Source organism: Microtus ochrogaster, chromosome 7, assembly GCF_000317375.1.
Source record: "Microtus ochrogaster isolate Prairie Vole_2 chromosome 7, MicOch1.0, whole genome shotgun sequence".
NCBI lineage: Eukaryota > Metazoa > Chordata > Mammalia > Rodentia > Cricetidae > Microtus > Microtus ochrogaster.
The window spans coordinates 47,927,117-47,946,683 of record NC_022014.1 but is presented as its reverse complement, the minus strand read 5'-3'; the positions used below and the strand labels follow the sequence as shown (position 1 = coordinate 47,946,683).

At 45.9% G+C, this 19,567-nt stretch overlaps 2 protein-coding genes across 2 annotated transcripts in view; one reads left to right on the top strand and one right to left on the bottom strand.

Annotated features, from left to right (window-relative positions):
• The window catches only part of Adamts2 (ADAM metallopeptidase with thrombospondin type 1 motif 2), a 195,548-nt gene extending 186,565 nt beyond the window's left edge, over positions 1 to 8,983 (top strand). Inside the window, exons 20-22 of the mRNA XM_013347440.2 lie at positions 705 to 834; positions 1,711 to 1,800; positions 6,874 to 8,983. Of these exons, the coding sequence (XP_013202894.2) occupies positions 705 to 834; positions 1,711 to 1,800; positions 6,874 to 7,334 (681 nt within the window). The 3' untranslated portion in view covers positions 7,335 to 8,983. The remainder of the gene's footprint in view (positions 1 to 704; positions 835 to 1,710; positions 1,801 to 6,873) is intronic.
• Positions 8,984 to 13,845: 4,862 nt separating this feature from the next.
• The window catches only part of Znf454 (zinc finger protein 454), a 64,810-nt gene continuing 59,088 nt past the window's right edge, over positions 13,846 to 19,567 (bottom strand). The window contains 2 exon segments of the mRNA XM_005350314.3: positions 13,846 to 17,913; positions 17,986 to 18,471. Coding sequence (XP_005350371.2) covers positions 17,409 to 17,913; positions 17,986 to 18,471 — 991 coding nt within the window. The 3' untranslated portion in view covers positions 13,846 to 17,408.

Sequence of the window (19,567 nt, the reverse complement as noted above, 5' to 3'; positions counted from 1 at the left end):
TCTCTCTCTCTCTCTCTCTCTCTCTCTCTCTCTCTCTCTCTCTCTCTCTCTCTCTCTGTGCATCTCTTGATGGACAGGTAGGCTGGATCCATTTCCTGGCTAGTGCACATACCTCTGTAGTATGTTGACTTAGAGTCCTTTGGGTCTAGATGCAGGAGCAAGGGGCCAGATAGCAATTCTGTTTTTACTTTCCTGGGGACTCACTCTCCATAGGGATTTATGGCAGTGTGGAGGGTTGCAGGCTACTGTATAAAGAGGCTTCTTTAGTTCATGGTTTTGAAGGGTTTAGGCCATGGTGCTGGCATTATCAACCTTGTCCTTATGACGGAGGACCTTATGACATATGGCACCATGATGGGCTGCATGGGAGAGTGACCCCATGGAGAAGCAGGCAGCCAAGGTCCAAACAGGTCAGGAAAAGCCCCCACTAGGTTTTGCTCCCCTTCCCATTACCACCACAGTGGGGACAGAGCTGCCAACACACATGTCTGGAATGACATGCTCAGATTATATCCAAATCGTGGGAGGAAGGGAGGACCCAGAGGTGCTGGCGTCACAGTAGTCCTGAGGAATGGGCATATGCATTCTAGGAGAGCCCCCAAGGGACAAGACCCACACCATCTCCCATGGGTCACCAGTCACATGGCCGGGGAGCATGAGGCCCAGTATGGGAGGTAACTCTGATTAATGGTTTGTACCTACAGTGTTCGGTAACCTGTGGCAACGGCACCCAGGAGCGACCAGTCCTCTGCCGCACTGTAGATGATAATTTTGGTGTCTGCCAGGAGAAACGGCCCGAGACAGCAAGGATCTGCAAGCTTGCACCATGTCCCCGTAAGCCCTGTGCCACCCCTGGCCCCCAGCATGCAGCAGCCTAGAAAAGGGGAAGTGGGAGCTCGGTGCAGTCAGATTCTACTCTTCTTCCAAAATGGCTGGGCTTGTCATGGGTTCGCGGGGGGAACTTGAACTTGAGCATTCCCCACCAGAGCTGAGACTTTCCCTAGAAAGAAATAGGATGGGGGGGGGGGAACGGTTGACATATGAGCATCCTTGGACGGGTCCTGGTGTGCACAGAAGAGAAGTCTCAGCCCATCCCTGCCTTCATGGCATGATGTTCCAGTGACCCACAGTGAAGCACAACACAGCAGGAGTGTGGCCTTTGCAATAGAGATGCCAATGTAGGAAGGGGATGCCCAAGTGAGTAGAGGGTGCCCTGTGTTCTTTGATAACAGCAGCCAAGAACACTGCAGATGTCTGGTTCAGTATCACCTGTGTTTCAACATCTTGATCCACACCGCAGCTCAAGGCTAGAACCCCATTTCCACTATTCTCTTCTTCTACAGAGGACAGAGTGCAAGAGGTCCTGGTAGGGGTGGCAGGATTTGTCATCCTCACCATGTTTCTCCAGTGACAGGTTAGAGTGACAAGGAATCCCGGAAGTAAGGTGGGGTAAAGAGGGTGAAGGCACAGGACATGAATTAGTAGGTGGATGGGCCCGAAGTGGGTAATTGCAGAGACATTGCTCGTTCCCAGGACGCAGACAGGCAGGAGACTAGACCAGTTTATCCAGGAACAGGAACCATGCCTTCCTATTGCCCTGGGCCCCAGGATGCCTGGAGGTGAGCTGTTTGCTGTGGATGCTGTGATGGTGGTCGTGGTTGTGGTCCTTTATGGTGCCCTGGCAGCTGCAGCCTCCTCTTTTCCTTCCAGGAAACATCTCGGATCCCTCCAAGAAGAGCTACGTGGTTCAGTGGCTGTCCCGGCCTGACCCTGACTCACCCATCCGGAAGATCTCGTCAAGTAACCGACCCGTTTATAACTCTGCCTCTGCCCTCCAGTGCATGCCCTGCGCCTTGTGGAGCTTGCCTTGGGCTCCCCTCCTCTCTCTCTATGGAAAGCTTCCCTGACTCCTGCTGAGCGCTCTCTGGGTGAATCTGTTTCTGCTGGGCCTGTGTGCTCAGCCTGCTCCTTCTGAGCTTGTCCGGCTTGGTGGCGGCGAGCGAGGGCCAGCCTCAAGGAGGCCTGGTCTGGGGACACTGGCCTCTTGTAGGGGGGCCAGGACCTGGTTTTGTGATGGCTTGAAAAGGGGCAAAGATCTGTTGTGGTGCCGGAGGGGCCTGAGGCCACTGTGCGAGTGTGACCACCTCGCCATGGCGACTGCCTCATTGGGCCACATCCCTCCAGGCTGAAGCTGCGGGTCAACTCCAAGGGGAAGCCAGCCCCATCCCCTTTCAGACGCCACCACCATTGAGGTGAGGCCACAGGGGTCTCTACGGTGTGCGTTTTTTTGCATCTCCTGTGCCGGGGTGACAGACCCCAAGTTTCCTGCGGTGTCAGGGGCTTCCCGGCTGCTGCTGCTGTCGCTGCTGCTGTTGCCCTTCGCTGAGTGTGTCCTTTCTGACTTGTGAAACTATGGCCTGCTTCCGTCCGGCCTTTGCACCCAACCCACACGGCCCTCGGCCCCCCATCCCCCTGTCCTCTCACACGGAGGAGGAGGCAGGGAGACAGGTCCCTGAAATGGGACGTCATGGACACACCACCTCTTCCATTCTCTGTCCATTTGCTCCAATGGCCTTTTTCTTGTTGTGTGCATATGACTCGTGCAGAGGATTGAAAGTGAGATTGACTGATTGACGATTGACTGATTGACAGATATGGATGTGCCTCACCTACCAGTGTGAACAACTACAGAATACCTCAATTTTTATTGCTTTTTTTGCTTAGAAACACTATGTAGAAGATGCCTTAAAGTTGAAAGCTAACAGAATTGGCTGCTGACTCCAGCCTCAGGTGGGGGATGTGATCCGGGTAGGAGGCAGGCACTGCAGATCTAGGGGGACCCCACCCATTTTGCCCACCTTTTGCCAAGGGTAAGGTTTCTAAGTCCAGATGGCCTTGCTCCCTCTCTGAACCATCCGCGTGTGAAGGGTCTTAGCAGGCCCTCCATCTATCTCTGACAAAAGGGGTCCTCCTCTGACACCCACCTGGCCAGTTGGCGTGGACTGTTTAGCGGAGACTCCCACAAGGAGCTCCCACAGCGCGGCCTTACACCCAGAGGGTGACACACCTGGGTCCTTAGCCGTGACCAATGTAGCACTCCCAACTGACAGTCCTACCAGCCCCACCTGGCCCCAGCCACCTTCATCTGTTAATAACTCTAATTCCTGCTGGACCATGCAGCCAAGCCTCCTCCTACTTTCCTTGGCACTAATTACTGTTATGTAAATAATCGGTGTGTTACTGCAAATTAATCCTCTCACGACTGTTAACTTCCAACTTTGACGAGGCGATGTGAGTGACCTGTGTGGTTGCAGATGGTGCAACACGGTCCTGGGCATTTGCCTCCCGTCTGTACGCACTTTGGTTTATCAGGGATATTTTATTAGTATTTTGTATGTACTTAATGACGTATTATGTAGATTTCGTTGTCGTCATTGCTTTTCTGGTTTTTTTTTCTTTCTTTTTCTTCCTTTCCATGAGACATTAGTGTGTGCCAAAGTGACTGTGAAAATGACCTTTTATTCTTACTAATGATGGAAAGACTTCTTGTCATGCATCCCACAAATAAACTCAATAAAAGTTCAGTTCAACTGGGAGCTTGGGTTTGGTCAGCTGGCGGCTTGTTCTTTTCACCTTCCTGGCAGGCAGCGCTGAGGTGCCATGCGGCACCATCCAGTAGCACTAATCACCTGGTTTCTGGTTCCAGGGACTTCGTAGCCCCCCACTCCACCCCATCCCCCTGCCCAACATAGATGTTTAGGGCCCATCTTTCACTAACACACATAACCAAAGAAATTTTCCAAGTAGGCCTGTTGCACTCCATCTTGAACTGTCGGTGCAGAGTACCTTACAGAGATGTCTCATTTTTCTGCTCCTTGGTGCTGCCTGGGTTGGCTTCTTCTTTTCTTGGGGTCAGAGCAGAAAGGTGGGGTACGGGTTATGTCTCCAGAGTCACTGTCAGGCCCTTGCCCTGCCTTGAGATACCTATTCATCAAGAGTAGATTCTTCTCAACCAAAGGATGGAAGAGGGGTGTGGTCTTGGGAAAGTTGGTTTAGGAGAAGCAGGGCAGGGGTCGTGTGTGTGTGTGTGTGTGTGTGTGTGTGCGTGCGTGCGTGCGTGCGCGCGCGCGCGCATCCCTGCCTGCCTGTACCGCCTAAGTTTTGCTCTTAATAGCCACAGGGCCTGTGTCCTCTCACCAACAACAACCAGGCAGTGGGTCAGAGTTCAACGGGGACCTCCTCACCTGAGGTCTGTCTTGTCCGGTGGGTGGGACTCGTGCTCCACGTTCCTCAGTGCTGGGGAGCAGTAAGGTCAGGAGGTAATGAGAAAGAACAACAGGAGATGGCCCAGCATCTAGGAAATAGGATTGGCAGCTCAGGCTCTCGGCTCCAGAAATGTCACAGGAGCTGTGCTTGGGTCTACTGCCCGTAGCTCTGCTTGTTAATCAAAGGAATCATAGCTGAAGAGAAACGGGAGCCCCCGGATAGTCAGATTGACAACTCTGTGTCCCTCAGTCCATCTCTCCAGAGATGAGTCATGACTAGCTGCCCTCTAAGGGAACCCAGGGGGCCACCTGCACAGGGCCCTTCTAAGATCCGTGATGGAGGGGAAGGTGCCGCTCATTTTATAAATGAGTTTCATGAGGTTTTGATGATGAAATGAAATTTGCCATGATGTGTTTGCTCCCACCAAGGGATACCCCCTGTTTTTCTTTACCTTTTATAATATCGAGGAGAAATTCTTGCTTGTGCCTTTCCCAACATCTGTTACACTTTACTTTCCCTCTAACTCAGAGTTCTGTGCAAGAGTATTCTCTTAGAGATTGGTGATTTTTAAAAGTGACTTTGCCTTTTCTCTGTATTCACATTTGAGGCTATCATGGCACGTGTCTTCTATGAATGAATGACACTAGGATCAATTTTCTCCTAAAATAAATGATAACTTTTAAAGGGCATTCAAGAAAACTATGAACAGGAAGCAATCAGTAATCCAGATGGAATTCATATGCCACCAAGACTCTGGAAAGGGCACACAGGTCTCCCATCCAAGCTCTAACCAGGATTGGCCATGCTTAGCTTCTAAGATGACTTTATGAACAATGCGTACATTCTCAATGGTTTAGCATCATTGCTTAGAAATCAATAGTTTTGGTCACCCATGGTGGTGCATGCTTTTAATCCCAGCACTTTGGAGGCAGAGGAAGGTGGATCTCTGTGAGTTCAAGGTCAGCCTGATCAACACAGTGAAAGCCTATCTTAAAAAAAAATCCAAGAGTTCTTGCTATTTAGTTGCCCCCTGGGAATGGAATGGAAGATCAAATATCATAAGAATTAAAATTATCTTGGCAGCCTTTCATCTACCAGAGCCTCGGGACACACAGCTCAGCCTGAAGGAAGTGTAATTGACAGCTCCTCTATCTAGGAGAGCTGTCTGATCAGCAGAATTGTTTAAAAAGACACAGCACTGGAGTGCTTTCAGTAAGGGTGGTAACCACCCCTTGATCGTGCAGATGGCTACATCCTGGAACAAAATGGTCTAGTATTTCCATATGACGTGTGCATCCCCCCAAACACTTTGCCCCCCCCCCATTTCATATAACTCCCAATACAATGTAGCACGCACACATAGCTGTTTTACTGTGTTGTTTTTTGGAATAATGACTATAAAGGAGCCTGTTTAATATGGTGTTTTCCCAAATCCTGTCCATGGTTAACTGGATCCAAGGATGTAGAACCTGTGGGCACAGAGGGCTGACTGATATGTTTTTCTTGGTTGTTATTAGTACACCAAGCTTTTAACCCACGGCTTTTTTGATTCACTTACGGGTTTGTTTGAAACTTGAAGTTTTCAAAACTGAAGTCATGTAGTTCAGTCAGAGGAAATCAGACAGAGAAGTCTACCTGGTAAGCCAAGTGGAAGTGGGGGGGGCATCCTAAGAAGGAGATTCAATCCCTTAGGGCTATCTCAGTCAACTAAACAGTATCTTTGGCCAACCACTAATGGAGGGCTGCCCTTGACCCATAGTTAACCAATATTATCTGCAAAGAGCCAGACAACAAATATTTTAGGCATTGGAGCCCATTTGGTTTCTGTCACATTCTATGACACTGTTGCTACAGTGGGAAGGTAGCCAATGATAATAAATGTGGCTGTGTTTCAATAAAACTTTATTTATAAAACCAGGTAGAATGATGACTTTGGCCCATGACTCTGTAGAGCTCTCTGACTTCTACAGGCAATCCTCAAATTGGCATGGCTGTTGGGTTTGGTCAGCTTCCAGCACCATGGCTGGATGGAGCAGTGGCAGGACAGGATACATCAGATAAGTCTGGGCAAGTGTCCAAAGACCTGCACAAGCCTGAGTCTTCAGTCTCTGACAGAAACCTTGGGAGGTCAGGTTAGGACAGGTGGCACACAGTGAGGCTCTAGCTGAGGGGCAGGGAGCTGAGCTTTAGGGGTTGGTTCATTTCGGTTGGGTTTTGTTATAGTTACTACTTGGAGGTTACCATAGAGTTAACTCCTGCCACAAAATTACATTGGGGATACAGTTAAGCCCCATCCTTGAGGTTGAACTTGGCATCTCTCTTAAGAACAGAAAGTCTCATGTCTGTCTCAATGTGTGAGATGCACTGAAAAGGCAGGGTTGGCTGGTGATTGCTTGCAGGAGGGGAGCACTGCCGGTGGGGATCTGTGGATGCCACCCCGCTCTGAGACTTGGACCCTGCGATCACACTGACTCTCCACACAAGCTCCCTGCCTCTGTGCTGCCTCTGGACTCTGTCACGTGCCTCCTCCAGCAATCTGCACTCGGCAGTGGGTACCTGCTCCCCTCACCTTGTCCTTTGGTTATTTCTCCCACTCTTCTCTTTCAGAGGACCAGTGCCAAGGTGACAAGTCAATGTTCTGTAGGATGGAAGTCTTGTCTCGCTATTGCTCCATCCCCAGCTACAACAAGCTCTGCTGCAAGTCCTGCAACCCGCCCCACAACCTCAGCCTCATAGAGGATGCAGGCGTGGACCCTCCACTGGGGAAGCACAATGACATCGATGTGTTCATGCCCACACTCCCGGGACCCACGGTAGCTACACAGGTGCAGCCTTTGTCAGGGCCTCCCTTGGAGGTCCCCCTCAATGCCTCCGGCATCAATGTCACGGAGGACCACCCAGAAACCAATGCTGTGGATGTCCCCTACAAGATCCATGGTGTGGAAGAAGAGGTCCAGTCTACCAACCTGATCCCTCGACGACCGAGCCTGAATGTAAAGACGAAGAACCAAAGAATCCAGGAGCTCCTTAATGCAGTGCAGAGAAAAGAGAAGGCCGGAAAGTTCTAATAAAATGGAAAGATTCGCATCAACAGCTTCTTCCCCTTGCTTATAGCTCTATTCCATGGGATGGCAAATCCTGTGTTGTGCTTCCGAAAGGTTTGGAAAATAATACAAAAGGATATATATGGAGAGGGGTGGGCATGTGACAACCAGCCTAGCATGTACTTTCCAGGCTAGGAATGACCTAAATCTTGTGGTGATCTTAGGTTTAGAGTGGAATAGCCAAGTTCCCTAGTTTCTGTCAATGTTGGGAGGTCAAGAGGAATGACTCTGAGAGAAAAAAACGTGGCTCCAACTTACTAAGCAGTAGTTGAGAACCTCCATTTCCTTGGTGATAGTCCCCAAGGCATGAGACCACTGGGGACGATTAAGTTACATGATGTTTTATTTAATAGATCAGTTGCCAGGTTGAGTACACTGAAGTGGAGGTCATGAGCCAAAATGACCTCAAAGGCCAGGAAGATGAGTGGATAAGTGTGGTAGCTAGGAGTGGATTTTAACCAACCAGAGAGCAGCATCTATCTAGGGCTGTTGGTAGGCTCCAACAAACCAGAGCACAGCTTCTATCTAGGGCTATTGGTAGGCTCCAACCAACCAGAGCGCAGCGTCTATTTAGGGCTGTTGGTAGACTCCAGCTCTAGCTGCCAGTGTGACATTTCTGCCTTACCAACCTGGCCTTGTCCTATGTTGCACAACCAGCGATCTGGGTTTCCTGTACTCAAAATATATTAACTTGCAGGGGTGGGAGGGAGTTTTAGGTCTACACCCTCCAGGCTATAACCGCTGGTCTAGTTGTCTGGTGCAGTTTCAACATCTGGTGCTCATGGTGTACAGTGTTTTGATCTCAGCCGAGCATGGGCTGTGCACCTATCTAGTTCTTTCCAGGAAAGTGATGAGACTTCTATAATGGGGATATGAGGACAGTTGCAAACAGGAGCCATTGGGTCAAAGGCAACAAGGATTCTCTCCTCTCCACTCACCTTGGCCTTGCTTGCTGCCTCCCAGGCTCTGGTGGAAGAGCCCCAGTATTCTTCTCTGGCCAGCCTGGGCCAAGGCCACAGAGAGGAAGGATGTCCTCTGCTGGGGTGACCCAGCTTGTGACCCAAGGCCCAGGACTCTCCCTTTCCTGGGCTCCCAGTACCACCACTGGGGTGGTGAGGTACTCAGGTTAAGAGGGTGGGTTTTGCCTGTAGTCTGACCTTGGCCTTGCCCACTTCCAACCTTTAGAAGTTATAGAACCCAACAACACTGTCTGCCATAGGAGGTATAGGGTGGGAGGTGGGAGCCCCACTTTATCTTTAGAAGCTTAGATAACTTCGTTTGTGGTAGAATAGTGTTTGGTGAGCCAGATGTAAAGGGGGGATTAAAAGGGAGCCGCTGGATGATAGGAGGATGCTGAGCTTTGTCTCTCATTCCAAGGCATTTTGTGAGCATGTCATGCCAACCTCCCCACATGGAAAGACCCAGGGCACATTAGCTCCCTAGCTGGGTCTAGCCTGACCATAATTCTGAGCTAGAAGTTCTGTGTTCTCACCAATCACAGATCTTAGATTATTTTCTTATTGACATCCCCCCTCTCCAGTCCTGCCAATCAGAGTAAGAATCCTGAGACTTGAGTCGGTTCCCTTATGGCTCATCCTCCACTGAGTTTCAAGGTGCTCAGCGTGCTTGTGTAAATCTGCATGTGCATGTGTGCGTGGGGGTGGGGGGGCAGGGGTGTCTATGGATGGTCTGTGGAAAGAAGTCAGCACATAGAGACAGCTGGACTAACGTTTAAGATGGTGCTTAACTTTCTTCCTAGAGGGTGGACAGACCCTGCCACCCTTTCCTTGCCCCCACATCCCACACATACTACTCACTGCCCAGCTCCCAAAGAACCAAACTGGAAAAATGCCTTTGAATATGTCTCCTAGGATGTGGTTGAGAACAATTCTGCTTTCCTGCCTCCTTGAAGCAGGGAATGAATCCTATGGCTGGCCCTCATTTGTTGAATCCAGGTCAGCTGGGTTTACCCACAGGTTGAAGAACTGAGTATTTCCCATCCTCAGTAGAATGCAGAGGAATGTTCTAGACTTATAGTAGCCAGGATATGGCTGAGTTTACCCATTCTAATGGCTGTAGGATAGTAACACTCCATTCTCTGATGCCAGTAAAGCAGAGCTTCATAGATGCCCTATGCTGGACAGCCCCAGCAAGTCAGATGCCCTGAGGGAGATGAGGTCCCACATGGCATCCTTGGTGTCTTGGGCCAGGGGCCTCCAGGCCTCTATGGAGCTAGTGGTGCTCATGGGAACAGTGCCCACTGGGCTCAGAGACACTGAGTTCCTGAGCATGGGACTATCCGGAGAACGGATTTAGAAGCAGCCCTAGGCAGTCATTCTTGTAGCCCCAGAGGCAGGTAGGTGTCCTCTAGAAGTCTTCAGCACTGTGCGATGACCCAGACTGTCCTACGTCACCCAGAAAGAACTCCCAAGGCACCTGGGAGTCATTTTTTATTCTTAGGGAGAATCAGGCCACATTTGAAGAAAGTCCCTAGGAAATCCCGTGGAATCTCGCATATAAACCTCACATTTGTGTTTTAAGAGTTGTCTTTTGGGGTCTGTTTTAAGTATATAACTGGTACTCAATAGCAATGTCTTTGTCCGAGGTAACATTCTGACTCTATTTACTCCTGTGTGACAGGTGGCCACCAAATGGAGCCAAACACGGTGCTCAACTTAAATCACAACATTTTATCTGACAACAGCCATTGATGCGTTTTTGTTCTGTATAGTAAAACTTGACTCTTTACTTTCATAACTTATTAAAGCATCTGTGGTTTTGCAAATCATGACATTGTTGGTTTGTTACCTTGACTACACTCATCCCCAGCCTAAACTTGGGAAGGAGAGACATGTCACATTGGCAAGCCCATCTTGGCCATGAGCCCCAGACTCCTGGGGCAGGGAGACATCTAAGAACACTGGCTATGGCTGCTTAAATCAGCACCCCATGGGGGAGAAGGGGCATCCTCTTCCAACTTACCTTGGGATATGACTTAGCCAAGAGTCACCTCAACCCAATTACTGTGATCCTTTCTCTTATGAGTAGGCTTTCCAGGAGAAAATACTAGTCACTGAGCTAAATTTGAAATCCAGAGAAACAGAAACACTTTTAGAGTAAAAAAAGAGACATACAAAAAAAAAAAAAAAGGAAAATTTTCTGGAATTCAAGCTTAACTGGAAGGCCTGTGTGTGTATTTTCTAAATTTAGGCAGCCAACCTGTTAGCAGCATTGCACTGAGGAAGTGTTCTCTATCACCCACTGTGTGCTAGCCAGTTTTGGGGAGTGGGGTAGGGAACTGAGGGGCAGACTCCTCTAATTGTGTAAAATCCTTGGGGGAGTGGCTGTGAAGAGAATCCGTAGTTGTCAGCTATTGGGTGCTACATACTAGGATGCCCCATATTTTAAAAGCTTCGTTATTCTAATAATATCTTTGTGTATTAATTTGATAATTCTTGATAACTCCTGACTGTAGATTTTAGTTTGTATTTCTACAGTTTTGTCAACTTCTACCTTTTTTATAAAATCACAGGCCACTTCACCATTTTGAGGGTCACCCTGGGACACATGCAAATATCTAGTTGATACTGCCTTCTTGGTGACATCATTCAATGATGAGGTGACAGACATTTGTATGAGCTGTGCAGTTTTTAACACCGGCTGTTTGTTTTAAAAAGTTTCGTGTGTGTGTGTGTGTGTGTGTGTGTGTGTGTGTGTGTGTGTGTGAATGCCACATGTGTGAGGCTTCTACAGGAGTCAGAAGAGGGCATCAGATTCCCTGAACCTAGAGTTAAGGGTGGTTGTGAGCCCCCTGGTCTGGGTGCTGGGAATCACACTCTGGTCCTCTGGGAGAGCAGCAAGCACTCTTACCCATTGAACCATCTCCCCAGCCCTCATTTTGAGACTATTCCAGAGCTCATCATTTAGAAAAGGTTGGTCTCAAACTTAACAGAGATCTACCTGCCTCTCTTCGCCAACTGTCAGGGTTTTAGGAGTGTACCCACACCCAGATCAGTCTAACATTTTCCAATCAAAACCCTTACTGACACCAAGGTTGTTTCTTCCCTCTTGTCTACACTTCTCCATTCTTTTCCCCCTCCTTTCTTATCTTTTTGGCCATGTGCTCCCCTGTAGTAGAAGGGCTGCTTGTTTGTTTCCCTACTGCCCAGCAGTTCAGACCCAAAATAACCACCCAAAAACTGTATTAATTAAATCACTGCTTGGCCTATTAGCTCTAGCTTCCTTTTGGCTAGCTCCTACATATTACTTTAACTCATCTCCATTAATCTGTGTATTGCCACAAGGTTGTGGCTTACTGGGTAAATTTCAGGCGTCTGTCCGGCAGGGCTACACGGCTTAAGGCTTCTTTTCATTCCACCTTCTTCCTCCCAGCATGACATGTAGTTTTCCCTGCCTAGCTCTGCTCTACCCTATCACAGGCCCAAAACAGCTTCTTTATTAACCAAAGGTATTCACAGCATACAGAGGCGACTCCCACATCACTCCCCTTGCCTCCACTGCCCATTTCTCCAGAAACACCTGTGAGAGATTATTTAGCCTCTAAGCACACCTTTGAGGGGTTCTGACTTAGCTGAGGTTGGCAGACCCATCCTGACAGTAGCAGCACCATTACCTGGGCTGGGTCCTGAACTGTGTGAAATGGAGCCTGAGCAGAGCATTAGTATCCCTTGCTCTCTGCTTCCAGGGTGTGGATGCGGCCAGCTGCTTCCAGCCCTGTTGTACCCTTGAACTGTGAGCCAAAATAAACCCTTTCTCCACTAAGTTGTTACAGGAAAAGAAACTAAGACACAGAGAAAACAGAAGAAAATTCTCCTTGTGCTCTGGCAGGGAGGAGAAAGGTCAGCACTTTGAGATGTGCCCCAGCCTGGTCTCTGAAACAAAAGCTTGTCCCCAAGAGCAAGGCATTACTGGAAACTTTTAACCAGAATATGATCATCAGACAGTTCCAGCTCTTCAAGTCTCCTCTCTTTGATGAGAAGAGGATAGTATAGGGCCATGCTATCCTGAATTTGGCCAATGTTGTCTAATCTTGGAAGACAAACAGGGCCAGGCCTGCTTAGTGTTTGGATGAGAGGGAAAGGAATGCTCACATCAGAGCCCAGATCTTGGCAACTGCAAATCTGAGATTTTACAGGAAGATTATCAAAGCCCAAAGATGACAGATGCAAAACCCAAAACAAGAAAAAGAGGAGAGGGAGAGACAGACAGACAGAGAAGAAGTGAATGTATCTCTTCTTAAACTGACAATGAACTATTTACCATGACAGGCCATTCTGAACCTCAAAGCATAGCCCAGCAAGTAATGAACAGAAATAATATAAACCCTTAAACCAAAAACTGAACTAAACTAGCAATCAGCTGGGAATGTCTTCTGATACCTTGAGCTTCAACAATGCACATCTAAATTACGCACGGGTCAAAGGAGTCTCAGGAAAATTTAAGGTGCTTTTTTATATGGGGAAGGGGGAGCACATGTGCGTGCAAGCCACAGCCGGCACACAGAGGTCAGAGGGCAACCTCAGGTATCCGTCCACACCTTCTATCTTGTTTGAGACATCTCATTTGATGCTGCTGTATAAGCAAGTCTAGCTTAGCTAGCTTGAAAGCATCTGAGATTCTCCAATGAGGACCAAAGAGCAGTGGCTCTCCAGGAATGCTCTAGACCTTTGGTGCTCGGGTGAGGAGGTGGAGGCACTCAGCTTCATGGAACTCCTGTGTTCTCAGCCTCTCTGGTGTGAGACAGCTATTGCTGGACTACTCCAATTCTATCATGGAAGCCAGTCTAATGATTCCCTTTGAATACAGACCCGATTCTGCTGGTTCTGTGCTTCTGGAAAACCCTACTACAAATGGACTACATACCTGGAGACCAATGTGTGCAGAGATCACGGTGACCACCAAGACTGTATGGACAAATCTGTAGATCACTTTCTTAAGCTTCCTTTTTCTGACATTCTATCCCAAGAGTCTCTGGTCCCCGATCTCCTGACTATAAATCCGAGGTTTTAGGTCCTTTTCTCTGCCTCACGTCACATCCACATCAAGCACAAGTAGAAAGAAACAGTGGAAAGAAACTGATGAAGACCTTGCTGACCACCGCTGGCTCACAGCTCCTCTGGCCAGCGAGAGGGGTCGGAGCACAAAGATGTGACTGGCCTGCTCAGCTCCCCTGTGCTCCACAGAAATGCCCAGAATGCCAGATTTCTGTTTCACACGTGTTTCCTTCTCTAATCTGCTGCCATTATTTCTGAGGGCATCTGAACAGCTGGCCTGGGTATCAGTTGTAGGCAGTGAGAGAGACGGCAGGGTGCTTACGTCATTTAAAGGGACGCCAAATCCACCATCTCTACAGGTTACAAACATACTCATGGAAGATGAACTCTCAAACCTGTGTTTCTCTGAGCACAGGAAAGGATTCGGAACAGAAACCTCACATTTATCACTTTATAAATCATTTTTTGCCTCAATTTTTATTAAATTTAAGCACACATACAGACAAGCTTAAAGGGTGACCAATAATAAACTCTATATCCACCACTAAGATTCAACAATCATTGATCAATTCTACAGTTTCAATTTAAAATATCCCGCAGACAGGATGACTTGTCAACTTAAAACTTTTGCATGCATGATAGGGAAATATAAACTCAAAATCTTGCCTATTCTAAGAAAAGTAAGCATACGACATTATCTAATACCTATTCTCATCTTTGTATTTTCCTAAACATCCCCCAAATGTCTTTTTACAGTTTTTTTCCTGACTACACTTCTCAATAAAGGATCACACTTTGTATGTGGCTGTCTTGGGTGCCTTGGGGAAAAAAGCCCACTTTTGTTCTAACACACTGGCTATTTGAAAAGAGCAGCTCCATGGTCATTTCCAATGTCTCAAACCCTACTTCTGTCTATGACTGTATACTCTAACTTGTTACTCTCAATTCTCTGTAAACAGGAAGGTAAGTGTAGAAAAAGAGATTTCTGTAGATTTCTGCTAACTGGTTTTGGCAGTGTATCACAAATAATAGTGCTTCTACAGCCTTGGCAGAAGCCACAATGGTTGCTGCTCACATGAAGGGGAACTCTGCCTGTCAGAGCTCAATATGAAAGCAGGTGCTTCTTCTGCATAGCTCAATGAAGGATCTGCATAGCTGTCTTCTTTTGCGGTTATGCAATGTTCCTTAAATTTTTTTTCATGTAGTAGGTAGATTTTACAATAAATCTTTTTTTTTGCCAGATTTAATGACAATCACAATTGTTAAATGATTTTTCTAAGCTTATTGGTTTTGTATATAGTTAAAAAATAGCTTTCCTCAAGTAATTTTATGAAGTTTTTTCCCATAGCCTTTTGAAAATATTACATCCAATTCTGTTTGGTTGGTTGTTTTTTTTTTTTTTGATATATGAAGCATCCTAAGTTTGACCAAAGGATGCATCTTCAAGTCAGTAATTCTAAAATGATGCTTTATCATAAGGATATACTGTAGGTGCATTTATATTCCCCCTGAGCCAAACATGCAACCAGCCATTTCTTCAAGGAGTCTTGAATCCTTTTGATGGTGAATGGCATTTGCAAAACAAAAAGTGGGCACTGAGCATGCTCGTGGCCACTAGGGACGGAAGAAATTCCAAGGTTCATCTGGAGCCTTATTTTTCTTACAAACACACTTAAAGACATAAAACTACTCTGACGAGCCAAAAGAAGTCAATCAAGAAACATGTGCTGAATGCCTGCTTCGTTCTAATCCTTTCCTCAGACAGAGGGTCTAATTAATGCTCTTAGGCAATTTCTAAAATGACAAACCAGTGCAGTAAGGAACTAGGACTAGGGGAGATATAAAATATTAAAAGTGATGAGTAGATAGTTTAACATAAAATATTCATCTATAACTTTATACTTAAATCCTAAGGGCTGGAGATATAGCTCAGTGGTAGAGCACCTTCTGAGTATGTATAAGGCCCTGGATTCAGTCATCAGCACTACAAAGAAAAAAGTATTAGAAGCTGTATAATAAAAAGACAGCCTTACATAGAAGCATACCAAAGCAATACCTCCATCTGGACCTTCATTTGCTTTCAGAATTTAAGTAGTTATTATAGAAGCAGGTATAATCAGAGACAGAAGAAAAGGAGGTGTATGTTCTCGACTCCACTACTAAGACCAAAGCTAGAGGAAACTCTAAAGATAAATGATTACATCACTAGCAATAACATTTGAACAGGTTACAAAACAGTCTTCTTGAGCCTTGAGGATAGAAATGAACCTGTAACTATCATAGATTATCAGAGCTGAAGACCTCGGTTCTTGAAAGGCTATAAATTAAAATCCCTCCTGGTCCTAAAGTGCTAACAGATTCATAGCAAGAAACTCTGTCAACATTGGCCTCTACAACACATAACATACTGTTTGGATGACAGTCTTCCTGCCTGTGTCTGCTCAGGCCAACTTCTACAGTACTAAGCCTCTGTTCAGCTATACAGAACCAGATCCACTACAAATACAGGAGAGCAAAAGAAAGTTCCCCTTGGGAGAAACATTTAATTTGAAAAAGTAAAATTCTAAATTAGTAAATTGACTATTTTTAATCATTATGGACTACGGAGAAAAAAAATTCCTAAACTCTTTGCGTGTATATGTATATACATTAGCATACACATGAACACATGCATATGTGAGTATATACATGTGGCCATTTGCCTCTGATGATGCTTTGGTCAATGATAGACAACATATATCACAGTGGTCTCATCAGACTATAACTGGCCTGGAAAATTCCCACTTGCCTAATGACATCAGAGCTGCCATGACCTTATAACCATTATAACACCTTAGGCACAATGCAATACTCACTTGTGCAAACAAACCCGCTGTGCTGGCAGCCAGATAACATTGCAGCACATACAACTATGTACAGTTCATGACACATGATCAAGGTGACAAACTGCATTACTAGTTTACTCATTTGCTATACTATACTTTTATACACATCCTACTAACAACATTTACACTAAGCATGATGGCTCATAACTGTAATCCCAGGATGTGGGAGGGTGAGGCAGTAAAACTGCAAATTCAAAGCCCATCTGGGCTACATAATGAGCTCAAGGCCATCCTAGGCTACATAGTGAGACCCTATCTAAAATAAACAAGCAAACCAATAGAAAATTACTATAAAAAGTATGGATACAGGCATGCATAACAATTAGTAAAGCAAAAGGCCATAAATTTGAAGGAGAATAGGGAGGAATTAAGGGGGTTTGGAGGGAGAAAGGGAAAGGAGAAACGTTGTAATTAAATTATAATCTCAAAAAAAATCTTTTAAAAGTATGGTATGTTTATCACCTTAAGAGAGTACATTGATTGGCTGACCCAGACCATCTAGGGTTGTGCGAGTGCAATGATGTTCCTATAAACATGAAACTGCCTATGAAGCACTTTCAAACTGAATCCCCAGTTAAGTGACATGACCATATATACATAAAAGTCATGTGTGCGTGTATATATGAGTATATATGCATACATACACATATACACATATGTCGTATAAGGGGCACTTCATAAAAGCTTCCTTGTTGATACACAACAATTATTCTTTTCTTCCGTAGTGGTTCTTTATGAAAAGGAGGTCTCCCTATCCCAGCTCACCACTTCAGGGACTGAGGCCCCGTAATTCTTCACATTACCAACTATTTCAGAGACTATCTTGAAAAGAAAATTCATACATGGAAGTTCTTAAAAAGAGATGACTATCTCATGAACAATGCTTATATATAAAGCAACTTACTCATGTGTCTTGTTTTTTAAATGAGGCCTTTCAAACTTCTTGTATGAATTTAAAAAAATGACAGATTTAAAAAATCTTTTTGTAGTAGTTCTTAAATGGTTGACATCAGCATCCTTTGTATTTTTACTGTTCAACTGTCCATGACTTAGAAGTAACTATTTGTTGTAGAAGTAAAAAAGATGAAATCCATTTTGATTTGTACTCTAGTTACTACTCTTCTGGTTGCTGTCTTGAATTAGAGGGATGAATTAAAGTTCTCAGGCTTGTCTCCTCTCAGAAATTTCTGATATGGAGTGAGGGATGAGCCATAGATGAAAGGTGTCCCGTATTCCTTCCATTTGTAGAGCCTTTCCTTCAGGTGGACTTTTTTGTGTCTACAGAGGTTTGACCTATAGCTATAGGCTTTCCCACATTCCATACACTTGTAGAGCTTCTCTCCAGTATGGATCCGCTCGTGTTCAGTGAGGAACGAATACTGGCTGAAGGCCTTTCCACACTGATTACACTGATAGGGCTTCTCTCCAGTATGGATCCTCTGATGTCGATAAAGGTTGGATTTACAGCCAAAGGCTTTCCCACATTCTTCGCATGTGTACAGCTTCTCCCCAGTATGGATCTTGCGATGCTCATTGAAGGAAGAATACTGGTTGAAGGTCTTCCCACATTCATTGCACTGATATGGTTTCTGTCCAGTATGAATTCTCTGATGTTCAATAAGGGTGGAGACACGTGTAAAGGTTCTCCCACACTGTAAGCACTGGCAAAGCTCTTCTCCAGTATGGAGTCTCTGATGTTCAGCTAGGGATGGGAACTGACTGTAGCCTTTCCCGCACTCAGCACATTTATAGGGTTTCTCCCCTGTGTGGATTCTCTGATGTCTGTGAAGCTTTGCTCTGCAATTAAAGGCCTTGTCACACTCGGCACATTTGTAGAGCTTCTCCCCGGTGTGAATCCTCTGGTGCACAGTGAGGGTTGAACACTGGCTGAAGGCCTTCCCACATTCCCGGCAACGGTAAGGTTTCTCTCCGGTGTGCACCCTCAAGTGTTTAATGAGTGTGGAACTGCTGCCGAATGCTTTCTCACACTCACTACACTTGTATGGCTTCTCTCCAGTGTGGGTTCGTTGGTGAGCCAGGAGGGAAGATCTGTGGCTGAAGTTTTTCCCACACTCACTACACTTGTAAGGTTTCTCCCCAGTGTGAAGCCTCTTATGCTCAAGAAGATGAAGACTTTGGGTAAACCTCTTCCCACATTCATTGCAGGCATAAGGTTTTTGTCCTGGGTAAACCTGGAAGCTTCTCATTAAATCAAAATCCTGTGGTAAATCCTTCTCCGGAGTGTGATACATATCAGGTTCCCTTTCTAGGGGACCACTCTCTTGCGAGACAAGTGCTTTATCTGTAAGCAAGGGTTTCTTCAGCTCAGGGTCTGTGGGATTTCCATCTTCACTGACAGTTTCTTTGGGTGATGCTGCCCCGTGCTCATGAACTTTCTTTTCTTGCTCCTGTGTTGTTAGGCTCTCAGATTTCACAACTTTTCCAAAGTTGGTTTTCCAGTGAGTACCCTCAGTGGATTCATGGTTTACTAGCCCATGAGATGCTTCTTCAATAAAAATATCTTGTTTGGGAAGCAATGTTTCTAACTCTGGCCAAATCTGGAAATCTGAAAAGAATTGGAAGAATTAATTCTTCCTTTGCTGGAAGAGAGACATGGATGCATGAGAAGGCCAATGAGATTGGCAGCAACACATATAAAGGAGGTTTGGTGCATCCTGACGCCAAACATGGACCCGAAACTGGAGGCAAAGTAGGATGGCAAGAACTAAATGTACAGTTAAGAAGCAGGGTAGGAGAATAAACTGGACCAATCAATGCAGTTCTAGAGAAACAAAAGTTAAGACAGGGAAGACAGAACAGAACAGAGAAGGATATGGACCATGTGAAGTGACAGGCTGAAGTAAGCAACCATGGGATTCACTCTTCAGGCTTTCCTCACTTCCTCCTCTGCAAACACAGGAGGCAGGCAGGTAGCTCCCTTTACTTTCTTCTACTCACTTGTCACTTGCATTATTGCATTTTTTTTCATGCTACCTCTGAAACAGTCAATAATTTAAAAATGTTTGGGCTGTTTTTCTTAAAATTGTGACTTTATATTCAATTGTACATTCATTACAGCCTGAAAGAGGGGAAAGAACTCTGCCAAAAAGATGGTATTTGGATATTAGAAATTGCAACAGCCCCAAACACAACCATGTTTGATCTAAGTTGAATACATTGATCAAAAGGAAAAACTACAGAGCAGGTCAGCCATGTGCACCAATCCACATCTCAGACTGAATGAACGGCATGTTTTTCTGGCTGTCTCTCATCACTTTTTTTTTTTTTTTTTTTTTTG